The sequence below is a fragment of the Saccopteryx bilineata genome, chromosome 4 (assembly GCF_036850765.1).
Source record: "Saccopteryx bilineata isolate mSacBil1 chromosome 4, mSacBil1_pri_phased_curated, whole genome shotgun sequence".
NCBI classification, from domain to species: domain Eukaryota; kingdom Metazoa; phylum Chordata; class Mammalia; order Chiroptera; family Emballonuridae; genus Saccopteryx; species Saccopteryx bilineata.
This window is the reverse complement of record NC_089493.1, coordinates 53147077-53173239: the sequence shown is the minus strand read 5'-3', so window position 1 is coordinate 53173239 and position 26163 is coordinate 53147077. Positions and strand designations below refer to the sequence as shown.

Sequence of the window (26163 nt, the reverse complement as noted above, 5' to 3'; positions counted from 1 at the left end):
GATCTCACTCTGTTATGTACTTATGGGATGACCCATATGAAATGGTCAGTATCCAAGCATTTGTTACCTGCAAACATGGCAATTTAATATGGTCCAGCTTAATATGCACAGTCTTTATCACATGGTAGTCACTAATTCACATGCATACATATTAGAGTCTTATTCTTATCTGTATGGTCAGCACTTATGTCAGGTGTTCAGGAAAAGTAGATAAAACTGAAATAGAAATGAGGAAAACTTTCCTATCTTGGACTATTCTGCTAATTTAAACCATCAGGGCATTTCTTGATTGAAACGCAGGCCACAATGAGCGTTTAAGAACACTACTCAATAAAGGTCGAACCTCAGCAGTATTCGTAGAATCATAATATTTCAGTATTGGAGGAATTTCATATTTTTCAAGGGGTGACAACGAGGCCTTGAGAAGTTTAATTAATTGCTAAAAATTCTACTAGTATTCATTTACACTAGCAAATATAAAACTATACTGGAATTCTGATAGCCTGTCCTGCTCCTCAATATACACTGTTCTAAAAAAGTTAGTTTCAATTAATTTTATTTTTATTTTTTTTAGTTTCAATTAATTTTTAGTGTTTATTATTTTACTCTGGTATGAAAGTTTACATGTTTAATATGCATAAATACAGAATCATGTCTACTGACACACACATTCACACATTATCTTTTCCTATATAATGAAAATTATGTGTTCACACCAATACCTCCAATTTTAATATAACACCACAGGGTTTTCTTCTTTTCCCTTTTCCTTTCTCTCTCTCTCTCTCTTTCTATCTTTCAAATGTTTTATTTCATTAACTTTAGAGAGAGAGGAAGGTAGGCAGAGACAAGAACATCAATCTGTTCCTGTGTGTGCCCAGAGTGCCCCGACTGGGGATCAAACCCGCAACCTGTGCACTTAAAACAATGCTCTAACTAACAGAGTTATGGGGCCAGAGACCTCTCCTTCCTTTCTTGATTTGAAACTCCTTTTTCCCACAGTGAGGAACGTGGCTTTATAATTTTTAATTACAGTTAGACTTCCAAAGCTGCCACGCTTCCCTCTCTTGGATGCCTTGCCCTACCCACTTGGCTCAAGGGCTACAAGATCCCCCTCTAGGGCTGCCTCCTTGGTGCCCTTTTCACCCTCTTGGGTTTCTATAGCCTCCTTCCCTGCTGCGTGGCTGACACCCTGCTCTGGACCTTCAGGTGCAGACATTACTTTGTTCCGTACAGCTAATGCCTTCAGGACTGAATACTTGAGGAAGGGCCAAGGGGATGGGGAACACCGAATGTGCATTTTGAAGAGGCATTGTGCCCCTTTTATTTTATTAAGCTCTTAATTCACATCTTAATACTTAAAGTTTCATAGAGCTGTAATTATTGAGTGAAAGTATTTTTTTAAATGTGTATGTGTGTGTGTGTGTGTGTGTGTGTGTGTGTGTATATATATATATATATATATGCCAGTTTGATAGGTGCCGAGGAGGCACGGAGTCTCTAAAACAAGTTTTCTATTCCACCACGCTGCCCTTCCTTTGTACATGAGAAGGGGTCCTTTTTCTTATTTTATATTGTTATTTCATCTCCGTCAACGTAACTTAGTCCAGAGACTCCAGTCACCACAGAGGAGGCAGGCAGCACGGTACCGGCCAGTACAAACTCATTTTTCCCGCTCTCTCTGGGAGTCAGGATGTACAACCTCCTTTCCCGGTGGGTCCACCCGGGTGCCTTCGGCCAGTAGATGGCACTGTGGAGCCCGTTCCAGACTCCGCCCCCAGAGCAACGCGCCGCGCCCCCGTGACGTATTTCCGCGTCATCTGCCGCTGAGGCTTGCTCGCATTGGCTGTCGGCGAGGCAATTGGGGCGGGGCCGAGTGGGTGTGTGGAAAAGGCATCTGCCCCGCTGGAGGGGGGTGGGGGGGAACTTTCCCCCCTCCCCCGCCTCTTAGTCCCTCCCAGGGGCCGCTGCGCGGAGCGACTGGGAATCGGGCGACCGTGGCAGCTGCACTTTCCTGGGCTGTGGCAGGAGCAGGGCTCTGGTGCGTGTGCGGCGGAACCGCTCGAGCCCGAAGGACCCGTTGATTGAGCGAGATAAGGAGGGAATCCCGGGCTGCCAAACTGCGCCTGCTGGGAAGCCCTTTGGTTCCCTGCGCGCCGAGCCCAGCCCTGGGCGAGTAGGGCGGGGGTCCCGCGAGACCGCCACCGGCCCCTCGCCGCTGACGGGACCGCGCCGGGCGCGCTGTCCCCCGAAGGCATCCCCGGGCTCGCGGCCCCGAATTGGCGCGGCGCGGTGGGCGCGGGACTTTGCTGAAGGAGGAAGCAAGAGGGGCCGCTTTCCCCTCGGAGTTGGGAGCGACTTTCCCGGGTTCAGAATGCCCAAGAAGAAGCCGACGCCCATCCAGCTGAACCCGGCGCCAGACGGCTCCGCGGTTAACGGGACCAGCTCGGCGGAGTAAGTCAGGGGTGGGCGGCGAGCGCGGGGCCGGGCTGGGGAGGCCCCAGCGGGGGTGCTGGAGCAGAGTCGGGTGTGCGCCGCGCGCTGGGCTCCGCTCGAGTTCGTCACGTACGTCTCGGGCCGGCTGGGGCGAAGAACTCCCGGCCGCCGAGGTATCGGTGACTAAGCACTGATTGTGCTCCTGACTCAGACCAGTCGGTGGACCTTGCGAGTCTCGATTTTCCCCCCTTTCCCAACCCTTTCCGTCTTCCCTGGCTACTGGAAAATTAAAGAAAAACTGGTTTTTCAACCACTCCTCCCCAGCTGTTTTCTAAATGCGAACCTCTTGCATTCTGGCCTGTGATGGGGAGAAGGGCATATGTCTTGGGAAAAATTAAGATCGCATCAGTTTCTTCTAGACCGGCTCAGAGTATGGAGTGGAGTTGGGACCAGCTAGCAGCATCCTCACCTTGGTGCCTGACACCTGTGGGCGCGGACTGCCTCGTTGCCGCCCGTTGCCTGGCCAGCGGGGGCGTGTGTACACTGACGTCCCGGTGGATCTTCCGTTGCTGACTTTGGGGGTTCCTAGTCCTTGCCCTTCTTCCTGGAAACTGGTCTCACAGGGGATGGCCTTCCTCTTCATCTGACTTTATTCATTCATTCATCAAATCCCTCCTCACCTGGTCCATGAGCTCCAAACTCCCGACCTGAGACATAAACACCATGGCCATGGACACTACACGGGAGATGTTCCATCTTTGCAGCTTCCAGTGTTGTTCAGTAGCCAGCACTCTATTACATTAAATAATGATGAGATTGTTTCATGGTGTTTTCTGAGCTCCCTCAACTCTTTTGGGTTTTGGGTAAGGGACAAGAAAGACTGTGAGGGAGAAAGACCCTGCTAGCTGGAGAAACAACTGTAAAAGATTTGGTTCCTTAATCTTTTAGCTGAGCAGTGGAGACTTTAGGAAGCTAGCTGATGAAATGGATAGAGTAGGTAGGCTTAGACCTCCTGCCCTTTGGTAATTTCTATAACCTTCTCCTCTTTGGATTTTAATATTCCAGGGACCTGTTGGCTTGGTGAATGTCCATCCTTGCAAAGATGATAAGGTCATTGATGGACCTGTGGTGTGAGCTCAGACAAGTTCCTTACACCTGTTCCCAAAAAGCCCTCTTTGATACTGTAGTGTCTGTTTTGCATGTTGAAATGTACAGGACAGTGGATTGCTTTGCAAACATTTGTTCAGTTTTAGTTTACAAAATTTTAACTTCTTAAAATAGATCGAAACCCCCAGAGACTAAGATTCCTTAGTAACCAGCACTGTTTTCAGGTCAAACTTTTGACCTTTTGTTTTGACCACAATGGATTCTGGCTGAATGTTGTGGCCTGATTCTGGCTGAATGTTCTATGTGATTTGGAGGAAGGTACAAAGTGGTACCTGTTGTCATGCTGTTGTTACTTGTGACATCACTGTATTCCTGGTAAAGGGGAGAAATTTAATTAACAGAAAACAGTACAGGAAGGAAAAGAAGAAAATGCCATGGTTTGTGTAGATGGCAGAAAAACTTGGGTAGGACTGGGAGATTCTATACAGTGGTTAAGAGGTGTGACTCTGAAATCAGGCTAAGTTTGAAGCTTGGTTCTTTTACTTGTGGTTTTGTGGCTTGGGACAAATCTTTCAATCTCTAAGGCTTAAGTTTAGTTTTTTTTACCTTTGAGAATGTGACTAATGATACAACTGACTTGGAGCAGTTAAGAAGATTAAATAAGCAAATACATAGTAAATCTTCCATAGATGTTAGCTGTTGGTGCCTTTGTTACTGGTTAAATGTTGAGAAGACTGAAAGAAACTAGAAGATAATTTTCATTCCTGGTGGTGGAGATGTATGTTAAGGTGCCTTGGCTTCTGGATAAACGACTCGACTCTCCTTTGCTTAATTTTCTGTGGCATATGCATCTACCTCCATGACTCATTGCTGTGTTACATTAGGAGGCATCTTTGTGTAGGCTGCTTGAGAGAAACAGGGACTGTCCCACCACGTTTCCTGGTACAGACAGGGGAAGAGCTATACATCTTCATCTAGAGTGTTTCTCAAGCAAAGCTACTATTCTCATGATTTCTGTGATTTAGACCAGGGCACAATTCTGAACAGTATCATACAATGTAAACTAAAGAAGAAAAGAAATCCATTGACAGTAAAGAACTCTTAATACTGAATTGTCAAGGTTGATTCTCCTCTGTGGCTCCCTGACACCTTGGGATTTACCTCTAATGTAGCACTTACCCCATTCAGATGGAGCTAGGTTATATGGGACCCAAGTTTATATAAGTTCTAGGAGGTCCTTGAAGAAATAAATACTGGCCCTGGCCAGGTGGTTCAGTGGATAAAGTATCGTCCTTGTGCGCCGAGGTTGTGGGTTCCATCCCTGGGCAGGGTAAGGATGAGAAGCAACAATGAATACACAAATAAATGAATCGGTGAGTTGATGTTTCTTTCTCTCCTTCTTTCCCCTTTCCTCTGTCTCAAATCAATGGAACAATTAAAAACTTATTTTGCAAGTTTTACAAAAATTATGATCATATTGCAAGGGTGCAAAGTGTTAGAATGAATAAATTGGAAATAAGATCATGTTTCCCTGTTTAAAATGTTTTCACGGGCCTACTGAAGTTAGGATAAAATTCAGACTTCTTATATTGGGCTATGAGATCACTAGGAGTGGTCTATACATTGTGGCTCCCCTCCCCCCATCTCTTTAATTGTATTTCCTGCCGCTTTTTTCTTCTACCATTCTGGTCCTCTTTCACTTCCTCCATGGGAAGGTCTGTACACTCACCAGGTCCTTGCACATGCTGTTCCTTTTGCCTGGACTGAATCATCCGTGCCTCTTCCAAAACTAGGAAGGAGGCAATCTTCACCTCTCTTAAATGCCACTTCCTCAGAGATGTGCACAGACCACCTAATTTAAAGTATATCCCTCTTTCTCATGTCACCTCATTTTTAATTATGATTTAAAATTTTTTTATTAATTTTAGAGAAATACTAATTTGTTGTTCCACTTATTTATGCATTAATTGGTTGATTTTCATATGTGCCCAGACTAGGGATTGCACCTGCAACCTTGGCATATTGGGACAGTGCTCTAACCAACTGGGCTGCCCTGTCAGGGCCTCATGTCACCTCATTTTTAAATGATGTTCGTTCACTGTCTATACTTTTTTAGTAGGGTATTTTAAAATCTCTCTTTTGTATATGATAAACTATAAGCATAGGACTGCCATTTTTTGACTCACTGCTCTGTAAGTAGTACCTAGAATACAATACCTGGCACATAATTACTGCACCAGTGTTTGTTGAGTGAATGGTTTCTAATATTTGTACAATGTATTTAACAAACCTTTTTATACCTTTTCATTTTTTTCTTTTATTTTCCATTTTACTGTCCTTTTCATATCCCCATTTTCTTTTTCACAGACACCACTTACCCACTCTAGGTTATTTAACATATGGTTTTGTAATTCCACCTGTTTGTTGTATATGTGTACCTTTGGGAGGTGATAATATTGTTTTGTGTATTTCTGTGTTTAGAGTGCTGAATGCTGTTGTGCTACTGTTCAGCCTTAAAAAAGAAAGAGGTCCTGCCATTTGCAACAACATGGATAAACCCGGATGACATGCTAAATAAAATAAGCCAGACCTGGAGCCTGACCAGGTGGTGGCGCAGTGGATACAGTGTTGGCCTGGGATGCAGAGGACCCAGGTTGAAGCCCTGAGATCCCTGGCTTGAGCATGGGCTCACCAGCTTGAGCATGGATGGGGTCGCTAGTTTGAGCGTGGGATCATAGACATGACCCATGGTCGCTGGCTTGAGCCCAAAGTCGCTGGCTTGAAGCCCAAGGTTGCTGGCTTGAAGCCCAAGGTTGCTGGCTTGAGTGAGGGATCACTGGCTCGGCTGTAGCCTCCTGGTCAAGGCACATATGAGAAAGCAATCAAAGAAAAATGCTGTGTATTATATATGGAATCTAAAAAAATAGAATACACACATGCAGAGTAGAAAGGTTGTTAATAGGAATGGAAAGGTGGGAGAAGTGGAGAAATGTTGATCAAAGGATACAAAGTTGCAGTTATGTAGAATGAATAAATTTAGAGAGCTAAAGTACAGCATGATGACTGTAGTTAATACTACTGTATTGAATACTAGAAATTTGCTTAGAGACTAGGTTTTAGGTGTTCTTACGATATTAAAAAAAATGGTTATGTAAAGAGACATACATATATGTTAATTAGCTCAATTGTAATCATTTTGCTATATATGTATATATCAAGTCATATTATATACTCTGATTATATTCATTTTTAATTAAAAATATTGTACTATAAATCTGCATTAATCAGGATAGACTAGATTATGTTGAGGTAACAGCCACAAAATCTTATTAATTTAACATACTTGCAGGTCAGTGGGAAGCTCTGTTGATCAGATTCCATCAGAGACCAGACTGATGGTAGCACCATCTCAGAAATATGCTTATGTGAGAAGGGAGTCTTGTGAACCACATTTTGGCTCTCAAAGTTTTGGCCCATAAGTGAAACATGTCTCTAACGCAGCCATTTCATTGGCCAAAGTATATACATAGCCACACTGATCCTCAGGTGGGGGTCTTCTTGGAAGAGAACCAGAATATTTGAAAAGAAGTGATCACCCCAAACTTTTGAGTGTCTTTTTATTTTGAAAGTTAGATAGCATATTTCTGAGCTCTATTCATGATGTTTTATGTGTATTTAGTTCATTATTTCAGTTACAGAGCAGTCAGTCATGTCCATGTGCCACATTTTACTTATTCTGCTAGAATTAGATCACTTCATTGTTTCCCACCCCTGCTGCCTCAGACAGTGCAGCCATCACTGTCTTGGTACCATAGCTCCTTTTGGATCCTTGTGAGAGTTCCCTGTGGAATGTACTCAGAAAGGGGATTCCGGGGTTTTAAGGCACCTTGCCTTTCCTTCCAAGATGAAACACACATTTACATACTTTTTATTTTTTTTATTTTTATTTTTTGTATTTTTCTGAAGCTGGAAACGGGGAGGCAGTCAGACAGACTCCCGCATGCAACCGACTGGGATCCACCTGGCACGCCCACCAGGGGGCGATGCTCTGCCCATCTGGGGCATCACTCTGTTGCAACCAGAGCCATTCTAGTGCCTGAGGCAGAGGCCATAGAGCCATCCTCAGCGCCGGGACAACTTTGCTCCAATGAGGCCTTGGCTGCAGGAGGGGAAGAGAGAGACAAGAGAGGAAGGAGAGGGGGAGGGGTGGAGAAGCAGATGGGCGCTGCTCCTGTGTGCCCTGGCTGGGAATTGAACCCAGGACTCCTGCACGCCAGGCTGATGCTCTACCACTGAGCCAACTGGCCAGGGCCTCTTTCAATTTATTTTTATTTTTATTTTTTTTATTGAGAGGAGGGGTGATAACACAGACTTCCACATGCACCCCAGCTGAGATCCATCTGGCAACCCCCATCTGGGTCCAATGCTGGAATCAACTGAGCTATCCTCACTGCCTGGGGCCAGTGTTTGGACCAATTGAGCCACTGGCTGCAAGAGAGAAGGGAGAGAGGTGGGGGAGAGGGAGGGGATGAGAAGCAGATGGTCGTTGCTCATGTGTGCCCTGACTGGGGATCAAACCTGGGGCTTCTACACACCAGGCCAACTCTCTGTTCACTGAGTCAACCAGCCAGGGCCTCTGTTTCTTTGTTTTTTAAAGAATACTTTAAATCTCTACAGGAGAAGCCTGGGACCTGAGTAAAAATCTCAGTAGTAACACAGGGTACTTCTCAAAACCTCATTTGTTCTTTGACATTAGGCAAGTTCTTTGTACTTTTTGACCTTCAGTTTCCTTGTTTGTAAAGTAGAGATAGTAATGATTTGTAAAATCTACCTTAATGGCTTACACAGTCCTACCTAATCAGGATCTTTGTTTTCTTCCACTGTCCCCTTCATTCATGCCCTCTGCCTAACCACACTATTCTCTGTACTGTTCCGCAGTAGGGTGGGCCTAGTCCCCAGAGCCTTTGCACATGCTGTTCCCTCAACCTGGAATGCTCTTCTCCCAGATACCCACATATCTCGCTTCCTTCAGGCCTCTGCTCAAATGTCTCCACACAGAGGACATCCTGATCACTGTCTAATATAACACTTCCTGCCACGAACCCACGCGGCTAGTAATTCCAGGTCCTGAGTGGGAACAGTATGGAATTAAAGAAAATAGGCTTAAAGAGAAAAAGGATGGGATCGAGAGGCCTCTGCATGCTGATGGCAAGAATAGAGCGAGATCTCCACCCCCCCTACTTGCCATTAGCAAATCAAGGAGATCACTGATCACATTTCCAAGGCAACCCAAGAATTCTACCAAGTGTAGAAAACCCCCACCATATATATATATATATATATATATATATATATATATATATATATATATATATATATATATATATGACATCTTAACTTCACAAAACAAAGGATTACCTCCAGTCTTTCCAGGGGATGTGGGGGATAGGATGAGTATAAACAATCCAGCACCACAGCCAGCTTGAAAGCGTGGAAAAAAAATAGCCTTTAGCAACTTCACAGAACAAGTGAAGTGGGGGTTGGGCAGACTGTCAGCTTACTGCCAGTTCCCCACACTTCTGTCCCCCCAAAATCTAAACTGCAAAGACCCTGTTGGTTTTCAGTCCCCAATACCTTGGGCTTGTCATTTAACTTCACTGAACCCCCTCAGTTTTCCTCGTTAGTAGAGTAAGAATGATTATATAACAAACCTGTGAGGGAAGTTGGGCCAGGTGAGCATCATCTGGACTAATGTGCATGGGAGCACTTTATGATTACTGGAGTGCTAGCCAAATAGATGCCAGCTGTGATTTCTTCTCAGAAACCTGACTCATACTCTTAGTTTTTTTTTTTTAAATTTATTGAGAGAGATGAGAAGCATCAACTCGTGGTTGTGGCACGTTAGTTGCTCATTGATTGCTTCTCAGATGTGCCTTGATGGGGGTGGAGGGCGGCTCCAGCCAAGCCAGTGACCCCTTGCTCAAGCTAGCAACCCTGGGGTCATGTCTGTGGTCCCACTCTCAAGCCTGAGACCCCATGCTGAAGCTGGTAAGCCTGTGCTCAAGCTGGTGACCTCAGGGTTTCGAACGTGGGTCCTCAGCGTCCCAGGTCAACGCTCTATCCACTGTTCCACCTCCTCGTCAGGCTCTTACCCTTTGGATCTTGATACCAAATTGCAAATGTTGATAAGTTAGGTTGATTTGGACATTTTATATGTTGTCTGTCCCTCCTTTAAAATCTAACCTAATCCTGCATATAATCAAGCCATAAATAGCTTCCTATTTATAGCAAATACAGAGGAACAAGTTAAATGACACTAGGAGGAAACAATCAGACGAATCCAGGATATAGAACATTCTACAATACAACTGATCCACTCTCTTTAGAAAGTCAATGTCACAGGACTTGACCTGTGGTGGTGCAGTGGAAAAGCAATCACCCGGAATGCCGAGGTTGCTGGTTGAAAACCCTAGGCTAGCCTAGTCATGGCGCATAAAAAGAAACAACAACTTGATGGTTCCTACTCCAATCCACCCTTTCTCCTCTCTCTAAAAATCAATAAATAAAATTTTAGTGTCACAGAAAAAGGGGTTGGGGAAAGGGGGCCAGTGGTGGTGGGTAGTGGTAGCTGTTCTGGGATAAGATGCTAAGGAGCAGCCAACTGAATGGAATACATGGACCTCAATTGGGTACTGAATCAAAAAATTGAAATAGCTATAAAATGTACTTTTGGAACAATTAGGGATATTTGAATAGAGAATTATTGTTATTTTTAAAGATGTAATAATAGTATATATTATGATTATGTAGGAGAGTGTTGTGATTCATAGGTGATGCATATAACTTATTTGAAATGGTTTAGCAAAAAATAGACATACAGCCTGACCAGGTGGTAGCTCAGTGGATAGAGCGTCGGACTGGGATGCAGAAGACCCAGGTTCGAGACCCCGAGGTTGCCAGCTTGAGCAAGGGCTCATCTGGTTTGAGCAAAAGCTCACTATCTTGAGCCCAATGTTGCTGGCTCGAGCAAGGGGTTACTCGGTCTGCTGTGTATGAGAAGGCAATCAATGAACAATTAAGGTGTTGCAATATGCAATGAAAAACTAATGATTGATGCTTCTCATCTCTCCGTTCCTGTCTGTCCCTGTCTATCCCTCTCTCTCTCTGACTCTCTCTCTGTCTATAAAAAAAACAAACAAAAAAATAGACATACATAAAGCAAATGGGGCAAGTGTTCACAGTTGTTCAGTTAAGTTGATTAGTTTATGATTTTCACCATTCTAGTCTTTCCATTTTTCTGTGTGTTTGGAAAAATTCGTAATACATTTTTTAAAAGTACCCAAAGAACAAAATTCATCCTAAGTCTTATGCCCTTTTTTTAAATTTTTAAATTTTTTAATTTTTATATTTTACAGGGACAGAGAGAGTCAGAGAGAGGGATAGACGGACAGATAGACAGGAACGGAGAGAGATGAGAAGCATCAATCATCAGTTTTTCGTTGCGAGACGTTAGTTGTTCATTGAGTGCTTTCTCATATGTGCCTTGACCGTGGGCCTTCAGCAGACTGAGTAACCCCTTACTCGAGCCAGCGACCTTGGGTCCCAGCTGGTGAGCTTTTGCTCAAACCAGAGGAGCCCACGCTCAAGCTGGCAACCTGGGGGTCTCGAACCTGGGTCCTCTGCATCCCAGTCCAATGCTCTATCTACTGCGCCACCACCTGGTCAGGCAGTCTTATGCCCTTTTTAATGTTAACTCACATTTTTCTCCTTTTGAATTTCTGGCCTGTATTGTATAATAAACATCACATTAAATGCAATATGATTTTTAATTATAATGCTTTCTTGATTATCAGGGACCATACCATTTTGGACCCCTGGGCCTCATAACCTTGATACCAAGTAAATAATTTTTGGTAGAGTGGAGAACGCCAAAATAATTTTTTTTTTTTGTATTTTTCTGAAGCTGGAAACGGGGAGGCAGTCAGACAGACTCCCGCATGCGCCCGACCGGGATCCACCCGGCACGCCCACCAGGGGGCGATGCTCTGCCCATCCGGGGAGTCGCTCTGTTGCAACCAGAGCCACTCTAGCGCCTGGAGCCATCCCCAGCGCTCGGGCCATCTTTTGCTCCAGTGGAGCCTGGGCTGTGGGAGGGGAAAAGAGAGACAGAGAGGAAGGAGAGGGAGGAGGGGTGGAGAAACAAATGGGCGCCTCTCCTGTGTGCCCTGGCCGGGAATCGAACCCGGGACTTCTGCACGCCAGGCCAACGCTCTACCACTGAGCCAACTGGTCAGGCCCCAAAAAACTTCTTGCTAGCTTTGTCTATATGAATTGGTAGTTATTTCCAGCATATCCAAAGGAAGCATAGGTCAAGCAATGGTGAGTCTTTGAGAAAACAGAACCCACAGGCTGGGAAGAAGAAGTGAACCTAAGAAGAAAGCTTAGGGTTTTGTTTCTGTTTTTTCGTTCCAGAAGCTGCCAATTTTGAAAAATCATCCTTGTCTCTTACTGACACTTGATTGTGGTTTTACTTTATGTACTGTGTCCTGGTTCTGTTGCCTGAAAGCCCAGGAGAACTGTTTGGAGGCTCACAAACCTGTTTGCAAAGTTAACACCTCCCACAATGAATGGCGTTTTGTTTTAAAGTAGCAGGTGTTCTCTGAATTCTGGTGCTGGGCCCACTGCTAAAAATGCTGATCCTGCCTCCAGTTTCTTTGGTGTAGATCCCAGGGGCATCCTGCTTTGATGTCAGCAAGGGAGTCAGATTAAGAAGAGGATTACATGGGAGTTGAAGAAGAAGTGGACAATGATAGTGACCTCTTTTCTCCTCTCTCTGTCTTTGAACATTTGCCTGCTTAAGCACAACTTTCAAAAATTTTGAATATATAAACACTCTTTAGAGAAAGAACCTACAAACATTAAGTTTTCCAGTTGAACTTTTGTTTTTTCCATTATATTCATAGATAGTTGTTTTTGCCCTGTCTGGGTAGCTCCGTAGGTTGGAGCATCATCCTGATTCGCGAAGGTTGCAGGTTTGATCTCCAGTCAGGGCACCTACCTACAAGGCTCAACCAAGGAATGCATAAATAAGTGGAACAACAAATCAATATTTTTCTCTCTCTCTAAAAAATCAATAGTTAGTTGTGATCAGTTGATGAGTCTCTCTACTTTCCCCAATTTTTACACAGACACACAATCCTCATACTTGTTTATTTTTGGCTGAAGAGTACACTTTGATAGGGTCTGGCTTCACAAATGACATTTTGCTAATTATTCAGATGGCTTCCAGATTTTTCATTACTTCATTGATACTCTTGTAAATGTTCTGAACCAATATATTTTGTTCTGTTTTGTAGATGACCTCATACACAGAATCAGAGGCAATGAACCATGTTACTGCTGTTGTTACACATTAACAGAATATGGTTCCAAAAAAAGATAGTAGTTTACAATGTATATTTGAACTGTTTCCTGAAGATTTAGGAAGTTGTGGGTTTTTTTTTTTTAAGTTTAGTGATTTTTTTGATAGTTTAATAGACAGTACATGGGCTCCTTTAAAGGTCAATCTGCTTTACTTTCTGTTAGCCAGGCTGTATTTTTGAAATGGGAATATTTTTCTGTATTTCAGCAACTCAGTTTTATATGTATTGACTGCATACTGAATGTAATTCACTATGCTAGAAGTCTAGGTAGGTGAGTAAGGCCGTCTTTGCCTCCAAGGATCTTAAAATCTCATGTAAGAGGAAGAGGTTACAGAGGCACGAGAAGGAAACAAATGGCTGCAGAATAAGAAAAGTGCCCTAAAAGAAGAGGTACAAAGAAAGTACTGTGGGCGCTCATTGAGAGGAGGAAGACGCACATTCAGTGGAAGAGATTAGGAGAGCCTTCATGGAGGAGATGATATTTGAGCTGGGTCTTGAAGGATAGCTAGGATTTCCATGGGAATGGGGGTGGGGGAAGCAGGAAGAGAGCTAAGGATGAGCCACTTCACACAAGTGGGGAAACCTGGGATGTGTGGAGGAGCCAGCAAGTAGTTTTAGTGTGCCTATTGCACCCGTGCAGGTCGCAGGAGATGAAGCTAGAGCGGTAAGTGGGACGGTTTTGTGGTGCCAGCTGGACAGTTTGAAAAGTCTATGCAAACTTTTCTTCCCCTTTGACTACTTTTTAAAATATGTCTGAATAATTTTTATATGCTTTGTATTTTATTTGTTTTTTTCCTTTGTTCATGTCTTATATTAACCCACACACAATTACTTGTCTCCTGACTTAATTGAAGCAGTAGGTCAGTGTGCTTTGTATTTTAGTTTTATAAATTATGTGGTTATTACATTGCCCCGTTGTGATATTTTCCTTTTATGTTGTATTACTTAAGAAAAAAAATATTTTTTATCTTCGAAAGCATGTCATTTTTTATGGGGTAGCTTATTTTTAGTATTTAGACATATTTCATCTCTTCATAACTAGCAGGAGTGTATGCCTTTATTTTCTTCTAGTCTTTTCTCTTCTTTATATGGTTAACTTTTGTCCCAGATGGGATGATTGAGTTAATGTGGTTGGTGTGAGGTATGGGTTTAAGTTAATTCTTTTCCATAATGAGTTCTAGCATCTTACTGGAGTTTGTTAAATATGATTTATTATCAATCTGTTATATTTTCAGGTTTATCTTTATTTGGTCTTTATAGTATTTTGTTCTATTTCTAAAATTTTCTTTTAAGTCTTATGCAGTTTTGATAGTCTCTCTTTTTTTAAATTATTAATTGGTAAGGTTAAAGAAACATTTAAAAATTTGTATGGTATTCCTTTCCATTAACACTTGCGATGGTGTTACAGCTTCTTCTGATTAATTCTTTTGTGTCCTGAGTTAATATTTCAAATACGTAACATTTTGATGCTGTTGTGATTGAACCTTTTAAAGTTTTTATTTTTTAAGTTGATTTTAGAGAGAGGAAGGGGGAGAGAGAGAGAAACATTGATTTGTTCCATTATTTTTGCATTCGTTGGCTGATTCTTGTATGTGCTCTGACTGGGGATCGAACCTGCAACCTTGGTGTATTGGGACATCGCTCTAACCAACTGAGGTGCCCAGCCAGAGCAATGTATTTTAAAATTTGGGGATAAAAGTTCAACCACTTTTATCCTTTTAAAATACAGGACTAAGGGCCCATGCAGCCCTAACAGGCTCTACTTCTCTAAAGCTGGGCAGCTGCTTCCTTTTTCATGGCTTCTTGGAAAGAGGAGAAAAGTCCCTGGCCCAGAAAGTTCTTGGGAAGCTTCATTATACTTAATAGCATTTCCTTTTAAAATTTGTATTTCCATCTTAACTATGGTTTGATTTATATGAATTGTTTATATCCTGCAGTTTTATTGAATTTACTTACTGTATCTGGTAATTTTTGGTTGAATATATTGTATATTCATTTCTAGATTTACTAGTGTCATCTGCAAAACGCCATTTTTTCATCTCAACTCCTTTTATATTTTATAGCTATCTCATCTTTCATAGCTCTCAATAGCAGTTCTTATATTCCAGGGAAATGCTATTAAGTATAATGAAGCTTCCCAAGAACCTTCTGGGCCAGGAACTTTTCTCCTCTTTCCAAGAAGCCATGAAAAAGGAAGCAGCTGCCCAGCTTTAGAGAAGTAGAGCCTGTTAGGGCTGCATGGGCCCTTAGTCCTGGAGCCCAGTGCCTTTGTTTGTGAGAGGAGAAAACTTCTCAGAGAGGGGAAGGAACTTCCCAGGAGTTCACACCACTGGAGTGAAAAGAAGTGGTTGAACTTTTATCCCCACTTATTTTCTTATGGTGTGTATATTACATGCTTTCATTTGGGACACTTACGTGGTTTGAAATTTTTCCAAGTTTACCCAACCCTGAATTTTGGTAACTTTATCCAATATCCTAAAAAATTTTATAAAAGCTCTTTTCAAGTAATATCCGGAAGCTCTGGAGGAGATACTTCTCTATATTACCACTCTCTAGGTGTTTGAGGGAAAAGGGAAATAAGGAAATGGGGGGAGGAAAGGGTATTTTAGTCCAGGATCCTTAGGAGGAGGGCCTGTTTTTAAGCTTCATAATGTTAGTTTTAAAAGCAGTGGTTTTCAAAATAACCAGACAAAATTCCCCTTGAAATGAATGCTTTTCTGAAATTGACCTATTTTGAATTTACTGTTACCAAGAAAAGTTCAGAATCATGAATCCCCTTAAGTGCATTTACTTTTTTTTTTTTTTTTTTTTTTAAAGATTTTACTCATTTTAGAGAGTGGGGAGAGAGAGGGGGAGAAGTGGGGGCAAGGATTGGGAAGTAGTTGTTTCTCATATGTGCCTTGGCCCAGCAGGCCAGGGGTTTTGAACCAGCTACCTCAGCGTTTCAGGTTGATGCTCCATTCGCTGTGCCACCACAGGTCAGACAGGTGCATTTACTTTTAGACAAAGTGGAACAATCGAGTTGAGCGAATAATCCACGTGGGTTCTAGATTCATGTTAGATCTTGAAATTTGGGGAGTTGTTAGAAGACACAATTGAGTTAGCAATCATATTGTCGTATTTGCAGGTTTATCTGGATCCAGGTTATGTTTCCTTTTTTACTGAGTTATAACTTACATATCCAGGTTAGTTTCACATAATTAGATGAGAATTTCATTATATTTGTGAGGCCAGATTCAAAATTACTTGCCCTATTTGATTTATTTTTTTCACTTTTTAGTGAGAGGAGGGAAGGCTGAGAGACAGACTCCCACATGCGCCCTGACCAGTATCCACCTGGCAAGCCCACTAGGGGGCGATGCTCTGTGCATCTCAGGCTGTTGCTCCATTGCTCAGCTACAGAGCCATTTTTTTGGTGCCTGAGGCAAGGGTCAGGGAGCCATCCTCAGCGCCCACGGCCACCTTCCTGGAACCAATCTAGCCATGGCTGAGGGAGGAGAAGAGAGAGGAAGGAAGGGAGGGGAGAGGAGAAGCAGATGGTCGCTTCTCCTGTGTGCCCTGACATTAAACCCATAACATCCACATGCTGGGCTGATGCTCTACCACTGAGCCAACCAGCCAGGGTTCCCTATTTAATTTAATACTATCCTTCACTAAATGATCCTTCAAGAATGTCCTTGTTGGAGGAGGCCTCAGAAGTTAGCATGAATTCCAAGCTAACCTTTGTCTAATGCAGTGGTTCTCAACCTTTCTCATGCCGTGACCCTGCAATACAGTTCCTCATGTTGCAGTGACCCCAAACCAAAAAATAATTTTGGTGGCTACTTCATAACTGTAATTTTGCTACAGTTATGATTCGGAATGCAAATACCTGATATGCTTTATGTATTTTCCGATGGCTTTAGGCGACCACAGGTTGAGAACCGCTGGTCTAATGGCTTACTTAAATTCAGATTGATATCCTACCAAATTGTTAACCTGTATTTCAGCGTGCCTCTCTCTGACTGGCCCTCTTCCCTGTCTCCTCTCTCCCCTCCTGCCCTCTCCTCTCCCCCAGTCTGTGGAATGGTGGGGAAATGAGAGCAGTTTAACATTCCAACGATTATTACTACTAAAAAATTTATCCTGCTTACCTTAGTCATTTTGTGTTCACTTATGGAAACTGGTCATTTAAACCATGGAAAAGTTACATTTACCAAAGGAAGGATAAGTGGAACATTTGGACCAGGCTCTTAGCACATTATATTAATTTAAATAGAGATTGCAACACTTTTATTATTTTACTGGAACACTTTCTAAACAAACTAATGCTGGGTTAGCCATAAATGTAGTTTACTGTATTTCTGAATACTGTATACTGAACACTTGAAAAAGAAAGTAGTCATAAGCATTTCTAAATTTTAAAAAGGCCATGAAATATTTATTAGGGGAAGTCAAGGGGAGAGTTAGTGAGGAAAGTACTAGAAACCACCAACAGGTGTTTTAGTTGCATTGCAGAAAGTTTCAGCTCATAGGCAATCGCAGGGAGGGGTTTTGTGAATTCCTGAGTGCTGGTGTGGAACACAGGGTAAGCGGAAATCGGCAGTTCCGGAGGCGTAGAGGACTTGGATTACAGAAGGCTCACTCATAGCTGAGGGCCTGGAATAATTCCTGAGCAAATTGCTTTCTTGAAAGACAGGGCTGCGCCTGTAGCTATTCATTTGTAGAGCAATTAAGTATGGGTCCTAGATAAGGAAGAACAGTAGGATGAAGTCAAAAGACAGAAAACTTACCCTGAAGGACATCATAACTAGAAAAATAACTACCTTTTATCGAAGGTCTATCTCGAGTATTTCCACCCATTTTCTTCAATTTGCACTGAATTCTGCAAGAAAGGTCATAATATTCTATTGTGGAAAATGAAGTTCAGGGAGTTAAGTAATTGTACAAGATTTCATAACTAATAAGTGGTGGAGCTGAATTTAGAACCCAGATCTGACCTACTCTAACACCCATGCTTTTCCCACATGCCCTCCAAAGATTGAATAAAATGCTAGAGTTCTTTTTAGAGTTTCACTCTAAAACTGTAGCCACTAGCCACATGTAGTTATTTAATTTTAAATCAAAGTTTAAACATGAGCTCCTAAGTTGCCCTAGCACCCTTCAGGGGCCCAGTGGCCACATGTGACTCTGGCTGCTGTCTTGAAGAGCACAGATGAGAACACCTCCATCATTGCAGAAAATCCATTAGTGCCTAGAGGTTATCCAATTTTACCCTTCTATCAATATTAATTTATTTGATTTTTGCATCTTTGTTTTGTGAAGGAGAAAATGAGTGAAAAGCCAGTAGCCAGGGCCACCATCACAGCCGCCTGGCCCATGCAGGTTTGCATTGGATTCGGACAGTCGGTAAAGAAACAACGGAGCCAAAAACTGATGGGCCATCATCTTTAATCCTAGCTTGCACCCGGTGGGCAAGTAAAAACACACACTGGGCTCCAAAACCCACTCACATTCCAGTGCTCACAAAGCTACTGACTTATCTGAGTTTCCTAGAATCAAAGGTTTCTAGCTCACCAGCTTTATTCACCTCTGTTCCCCATCTCCTTCCTTCTCCCTGCACAAACTCTGCACTAACTGGCTTCTCACTCAGCACTCCACCATCTTGGCTGCTTCTCCTGGCCTCCTCCACACGGCCTCTCTCTGCTCTCCTCTCTAAAACGTGGGCAGCGCCATCTTTAACAAAGTGAGCATAATATATATATTTTATCTGCCCAACAATGAGGGACAAAGTAACTTGTTCATTGTCATACATCTGATTAATGTAGGCCTTTGGACTAGTGGCTTTTCCTGTACTCCACACTCTTCCCTTAAAGAAAAATTAACAGAATGGAGAGATGCAAAAGGAGTGACTCCCCTACTCTCCATTTTGCCTGGCCTTCAATCTCTATAGGTTCTTCCCAAAGTACTGCCCTGTGTTTCCCTGTGTTCAAAGGGGATGTCTGGATTGGTTTTCCCTAGGGAAATGAAAGATGTTTGTTGGAAAGAAATTCCACAGTTAATATATTAAATATAGCACTTTGATTCCTTCTCGTTCATTCTCTGCCTTACTATCAACCATATGTATATATGTATATGTATATGTATATGTGTATATATTTTTTTAAATTTAATTTTATTTATTTTTTAATGTGAGGAAGTTTAGTTAGAGTAGAAGAAAGGGGCTCAGTAAACAAGTTACTGATGCGGAAGAAGGGCCCCTGGAGCTTGGGAGAGGGAAAGGGAAAGGGAAAATGCCTGGGGGAAACAGAAGGGGAAGGGGCGGGAAGGCAGGGCGCTCCTGAAGGGAGAGCTGTCCTACCAAACACTTGGTAATTGAATTTGCAGCTGCTAACCATTTGTCTTCCAAACAAGAAGACAAACTTCAAACCAGGTCAAGTGACAGAGGTATGTATGCTTTGAATGAGAGCAGCTGCTTGTTATTTGCTGTTGATTTGAATGGCATTTGTGTTGAGGTCAAATAGACTTCGATTGTGACTAAGATTACAGTAGCTTTTCTAACTTGTGTGTTAAGAAGATGAAGATGTATTAGCATTGTTTTAACTGTTGTTTAATACATACCTAATATACACCAGGCACTGGGCTGAGAGATGGACAAAAAGGACTTTTGCTGAAAATAGAAAAAGATGCCAATGTTATAGGTAGATTGAATGCATTTTAAAATATTGTCTGGCCTGACCTGTGGTGGTGCAGTAGATAAAGCATCGACCTGGAAGTGCTGAGGTTGCCGGTTCAGAGCCCTGGGCTTGCCTGGTCAAGGCATATATGGGAGTTGATGCTTCCAGCTCCTTCCCCCTTCTCTCTCTGTCTCTCTCTCCTCTCTCTCCCTCTCTCTCTCCTCTCTAAAAATGAATAAATAAAAAAAATAAAAAAAATATTGTCTGAATTTTGTCAGTGTCTGCCATCCACATATTTACATATTTAGTTCTGAAATTCATTAAAAGCTCCAGTTTGGAGCCTAGTTTTGAAGTAAAGCAAAGAATAATATGCAAATGTTCTTTCAGTAGATGTTATTAAAGCCACTTAAATTATACCCTCCAGTATCTACATGACAGTCTAAAGTATATGTGTTTGCATTTGGGGGATGGCCATGTGGGAACAGAAAGGAGGCAGTGTGCTGGGGTAGTATTTTTAGGAAGCCTAAATGTGATGTTTGATTTCATTGTAACAGACTCATGGTTTAGAAAGTTGTCTTTTAGAAACTGAGAAATTAAAGTTTTGGGGGTTTTCCGAAAGAAATGTTAGTCACGAGCATGAATGTGCTTAGATTAAAAACAGAAATGAGAATGATGGCAGGGTATCCAGGAAAGTGCCTGTTTGTCCTGTGAGCACAAAGGCAGGGGTGGAGAGGACTTCAAAGGGTGGGAACAGGCCCTGGCCGGTTGGCTCAGTGGTAGAGCATCGGCCTGGCGTGCGGAAGTCCCGGGTTCGATTCCCGGCCAGGGCACACTGGAGAAACGCCCATCTGCTTCTCCACCCCTCCCCCTCTCCTTCCTCTCTGTCTCTCTCTTCCCCTCCCACAGCCGAGGCTCCATTGGAGCAAAAGATGGCCCGGGCACTGGGGATGGCTCCTTGGCCTCTGCCCCGTGCTAGAGTGGCTCTGGTTGCAACAGAGCGACGCCCTGGATAGGCAGAGCATCGCCTCCTGGTGGGCGTGCCGGGTGGATCCCGGTCGGGCGCATGCGGGAGTCTGTCTGACAGCCTCCCCGTTTCCAGCTTCAGAAAAATACAAACAACAACAACAACAACAAAAAAACGGGTGGGGACAGCTGGAAGCTTACATCTGGTCTTTCTAACTGACTGAAATTGTGTAGTGGTGGGTCAGGGCAGTGCACCCAGAGGACTCCAGGTATTGTTTGTAGAGTAGGGTCTAATTTCTAGAAAGTTGGAAATAGGCTATGAGAGTTTTGGAGTGAATAGGCCCAATTGTAGGGCGATCTGAGGAGGACATACTGTTCATCTCTCAGAGTGGTACTTGTTTTGGGTGCTAGCAAGTGCAGTGAAGAGCCCGGTTTCCCGATCAGATTTTGAATGTTTCACCTCCCCAAGTGTTTCATTTGAATCCATAGGGGTCTGAAAGTCTGCAGGCTTCAGAATTTTCAGGCTGCAGTGCTTTTGAATAAGTGCCGTATGTAGAGGAATAGTGCAATCTGAGTTCCTTCCCTGGTGCAACTGTTAACTCCCCTCATGACCACTCTGTGCCTGCTGCTTCTGTGCAGAGTGGGTGGTGATGGAGATGCCTTGCTACCCTCAGGGTTTATATAATGATCTCCACATTATCATGGTCACCACTGAGCACACTCTCAAGCTCTAAGATAGTAAATAGATTACATTTTATTGTTGAAAGGAATCTTGGAAATCTTTGTTTTTTGGCAGATAAAAGAACCCAGGGCTACAAAGAAGGGTTAAGAGAAGTTGGCCTGATCACACAGCAGGTTCTATTTGAATTGTGAATGTGACTTTTGAGAAAGCATAGCTTGGGGACAGTGTGATACAGAAGAAAGGCTTTGGAGTCAGCAGACCTGGGTCTGATTCCTGACCCTGTCTCTTACTATTTAAGGGATCTTGTGCAAGTTCTTTCCGATCCTTGAGCCTATTTCCACATTTACAAAATGGGCATAATAGCACTTGTCCAGCAGAAAGGATTCATAGACACTGTGTAAACTGCTTTTTATGATTAACAGGACAAGTGGTAAGGGCCAGGACCAGATTCTCAGCCCAAGGTGCCTTATTCTCTATCAGGTGAGAAGGAGAGAAAATGGGGCTCTTCACCTGCTCTTTATCTACATAGACTTAGAATGGAGACAATGCTGGGCACACCTGAAATTTTGGGGTGTGTGCAGGTGTCAAGCCAGTAGGCATGGCCACCATCACAGCCACCTGGCCCATGCAGGTTCGCATTTGATTCAGACAGATGGTAATGAAACAACGGAGCCAAGAACTGGTGGGCCATTAGCTTTAGCCCTAGCTTGCACCGGCGGGCAAGAAATACACACAGTGGGAAAACATGTCCCTTTCCGATCAGGGCTCCCAAAGCCACTGACTTATCCGAGTTTTCTTAGAATCAAAGGTTTCTAGCTCACCAGTCTTATTCACCTCTGTTCCCTATCTCCTTCTTTCTGCACAAACTCTGCACAAACTGGCTTCTCCTTCAGCATTCTGCCATCTTGGCTGCTTCTCCTCTCCTTCACGTGGCCTTTCTCTGCTCTCCTCTCTCTGCTCTCCTCTCTCTGCTCTCCTAGAACATAATTACTCTTCCCCTAGAACAACGTGATCTTTCCTTTTAAAACCTTTTGGCGGCCCTGGCTGGTTGGCTCAGCGGTAGAGCGTCGGCCTGGCATGCGGGGGACCTGGGTTCAATTCCCGGCCAGGGCACATAGGAGAAGCGCCCATTTGCTTCTCCACCCCCCTCCCTCCTTCCTCTCTGTCTCTCTCTTCCCCTCCCGCAGCCAAGGCTCCATTGGGGCAAAGATGGCCCGGGTGCTGGGGATGGCTCCTTGGCCTCTGCCCCAGGCGCTAGAGTGGCTCTGGTCGTGGCAGAGCGAGCCCTCTGGTGGGCAGAGCATCGCTCTTGGTGGGCGTGCTGGGTGGATCCCGGTCAGGCGCGTGCGGGAGTCTGTCTGACTGTCTCTCCCCGTTTCCAGCTTCAGAAAAATACAAAACAAAAAAAACAACCTTTTGGCGCGAAAGCCCTCCCCAACACACAGTAATATAATCACGCCCATCCCAAGCAGGAAGGGCAACTAATATTATCACCTGGGCGATGTGCTTCTACATGGACAGCCCCATTTTTAACAAAGGGAGCATAATATATTTTATCTGCCCAACAGCAGGAAGCAAAATAACTTTTCAGTGAACAGAAGTCTGCAAAAGGTTCCTAGGGAACAACTGTCACACAGTACATCCCAATATAGACTCCTCCTAGCTTGTCTAGGACCGCCATCTGCCTGACAGGCACCACCCAGCAAGCTCAGCTTCAAGAGTTTAAAGAGGATTTCCTATGTGTGCTCTCTTTCTCCCTGTGTGTAGGAAGGAATAGGAAGAGGTAGTAACTGACACAAAGGGAAGGTAACACTCTCTTCCTTTGGTTCTAGCCAGATGTTGCGGGTCAGTTCTAGATAGTTCTTGGGTTCAGCTTCTCCATTATTCATTCACATATCTTTCCCAGTGAGCTCTGGCCTCTACTCAGACTGTTTTCTGAGATCCTCTTCTCCCTCCTCAGTGCATATTAAAATCCTAATCTCAGGTCAGAGCTCAACTTGTAGGTCAACACTTCTGTAAATCTGTCACAGATCTCTCCTCCACCCCATCCTAGGCAGTGGTTATCTGCTCTGCCTTTCAGAGCACTGAATATCCCACCACATCTAGGTTGTTTGTGTGGCTTTCTGTCTAGTTGGAGTGGACTTGGGAAAGGAAGTCTGGGACTGGATCTTATTTATTATTATCTCCAGTGCATAGCATATTCCCTGGCATGTGGGTTGGTAAAATTTTGTTGACTGACTAAACAGGCCATGAGATGGCAATAAAGGCAGAGGGCAGAGGATACTCCGCTTTGGAGGAGTGACAAAACCTCAATTCTTGTCTTCTTTTTTTTTTTTTTCAGGGACAGAGAGTCAGAGAGAGGGATAGACAGGAACAGAGAGAGATGAGAAGCATCAATTATCAGTTTTTCGTTGTAACACCTTAATGTTTATTGATTGCTTTCTCATATGTGCCTTGACCGTGGGCCTTCAGCAGACCTAGTAACCCCTTGCTCGAGTCAGCGACCTTGGGTCCAAGCTAGTGAGCTTTGCTCAAACCAGATGAGCCCACGCTCAAGCTGATGACCTCGGGGTCTCGAACCTGGGTCCTCCACATCCCAGTCCAGCGCTCTATTCACTGCGCCACCACCTGGTCAGGCTCTTGTCTTCTTGAGAGAAGGAATTTAATCAAGAGACAAAGTGCGGCCCTGGCCGGTTGGCTCAGTGGTAGAGTGTTGGCCTGGCGTGCAGGAGTCCCAGGTTTGATTCCTGGCCAGGGCACACAGGAGAAGCGCCCATCTGCTTCTCCACCCCTCCCCCTCTACTTCCTCTCTGTCTCTTTCTTCCCCTCCCGCAGCCAAGGCTCCACTGGAGCAAAGTTGGCCCGGGCGCTGAGGATGGCTCTATGGCCTCAGGCACTAGAATGGCTCTGGATGCAATAGAGCAGCGCCCCAGATGGGCAGAGCATCGCCCCTTGGTGGGCATGCCGGGTGGATCCCGGTCGGCGCATGCGGGAGTCTGACTGCCTCCCGTTTCCAACTTAAGAAAAATACCAAAAAAAAAAAAAATGGTGAGCCATTCCTTTATTAAAGTCTCGCACTGGCCCACAAACAAACAAGCATGGAAAACACTTCCCTTTCATTCAGGGCTCCCAAAGCCCTGATGCATTCTCTGGTCCACAACAGAGGAATCTTCTCCAGTTTCTCCCTGAATCAAAGGTCCCCACAAGTCTCATCAGGGCTTCCAAAGCCCCTCAGCTCTGGTTCTTCATCTGCACATCTTCTTTCTCTCTGCAAAACTGGCTTCTTCCTCAGCACTCTGCATTCTCTCTGCTCTCCCTGCAAAACTACCTAGGCCTACCAAGACCCCTCCTCCAGCAAACATTAGTAAAACAATGACCCCTCCCAAGCAGGAATGCAATCCGCAATTTGCAGTCAGCTGCCCTGCTCTGAGGGCATGCACACACGTGGCTGCCCAGCGCCATTTTTTTAACAATAAAAGCGAGCAAACTCAAAAAATACAAATTTTATAAACTCATTTGCCCAACCGAAGGGGTTTAGGGGGTTAGCTGGGATGAGCTGCCACTGCTCACTGCTCCCCTGGCTGCAAGTCTTGTGGGATCCCTTAGAGCAGAGGTCCCCAAACTTTTTACACAGGGGGCCAGTTCACTGTCCCTCAGACCGTTGGAGGGCCGCCACATACAGTGCTCCTCTCACTGACCACCAATGAAAGAGGTGCCCCTTCCGGGAGTGCAGCGGGGGGCCGGATAAATGGCCTCAGGGGGCCACATGCGGCTGTAGTTTGGGGACGCCTGCCTTAGAGTTTAGGAGAAAGGGAAAGGAAAATGTGCCTGAGGAATGGGAAAGGGGGAAGGGAAAGTAATGGGCATGGTCTTATAAGAGAGAGCACCCTGGGACCTCAGTCCTTCAGTCCTAAGGGTTTTTAAGGGTGGTGTTTTTAGGGGAGGTCCCAGGGGAGGATCAATAGAATATTCATTAGCTTCCAGGTGTGTTCTTTTAGGATCTTGTTCTCCACTGATTGGTTGGCACCAAGGCAGGGTGTCATTAGTCAGTGTAGCTGGTTCTGAGGTCCTCCATTGCTTCCCTTTGTCTGTGGTTTTGCTGCTTTTCTGGGCCTGGAGCTGAAACACAACTGAGGCCTGGATGTTATCTCTAGGGGTTAATGCTTAAGTGCTATTCTTTGGCTTGTTTGTTCCTCCTCTAAGGGAGTCTAAAACCACAGGCTAGCAATATGTCAGGGTAGGAAAGGTCAGGGGAGGGTCTGAATTCCATAATCAGCAAAATGAAATCAGGGGGTCTAAATTGCATGACCAACTAATGGAGAAAAGGGCACTCTGAGGGTGAGGTCCTTGTTTTCCCAGTTTTTTTTTTTTTTAAATGCTACTGCTTTTCTTTTTTTTTTAAATTTTAATTTAATTTTATTTATTCATTTTAGAGAGGAGAGAGAAAGGGTGAGAGAGAGACAGAGAGAGAGAAGGAGGGAGGAGCTGGAAGCATCAACTCCCATATGTGCCTTGACCAGGCAAACCCAGGGTTTTTAACCGGCGACCTCAGCATTTCCAGGTCGACGCTTTATCCACTGCGCCACCACAAGTCAGGCCTTGTTTTCCCAGTTTTGCCGGTTGCTAGGCACTTGGGGCTTTCTGCCCTGATGGCCTTCTGTGCTTGGCCGGTAGTCCTTGCTCTGCTCATGTCTGTCTACCACACTTCCAACAACAAGGCTCTGTTAATGCCTATGAAGGCTTTTACTTGATCATTGATTATTTTCATTTTTATTTATTTATTTTTTGTGATGGAGACAGAGTCAGAGAGAGGGACAGATAGGGACAGACAGGAAGGGAGAGAGACGACAAGCATCAATTCTTCGTTGCGGCACCTTAGTTATTCATTGATTGCATT

At 44.1% G+C, this 26163-nt stretch overlaps 1 protein-coding gene across 1 annotated transcript in view; it reads left to right on the top strand.

Moving 5' to 3' along the window:
* Window positions 1–1868: 1868 nt before the first annotated feature.
* MAP2K1 (mitogen-activated protein kinase kinase 1) overlaps window positions 1869–26163 on the top strand; it is a 99578-nt gene continuing 75283 nt past the window's right edge. Inside the window, exon 1 of the mRNA XM_066273211.1 lies at window positions 1869–2454. Coding sequence (XP_066129308.1) covers window positions 2375–2454 — 80 coding nt within the window. The 5' untranslated portion in view covers window positions 1869–2374. The remainder of the gene's footprint in view (window positions 2455–26163) is intronic.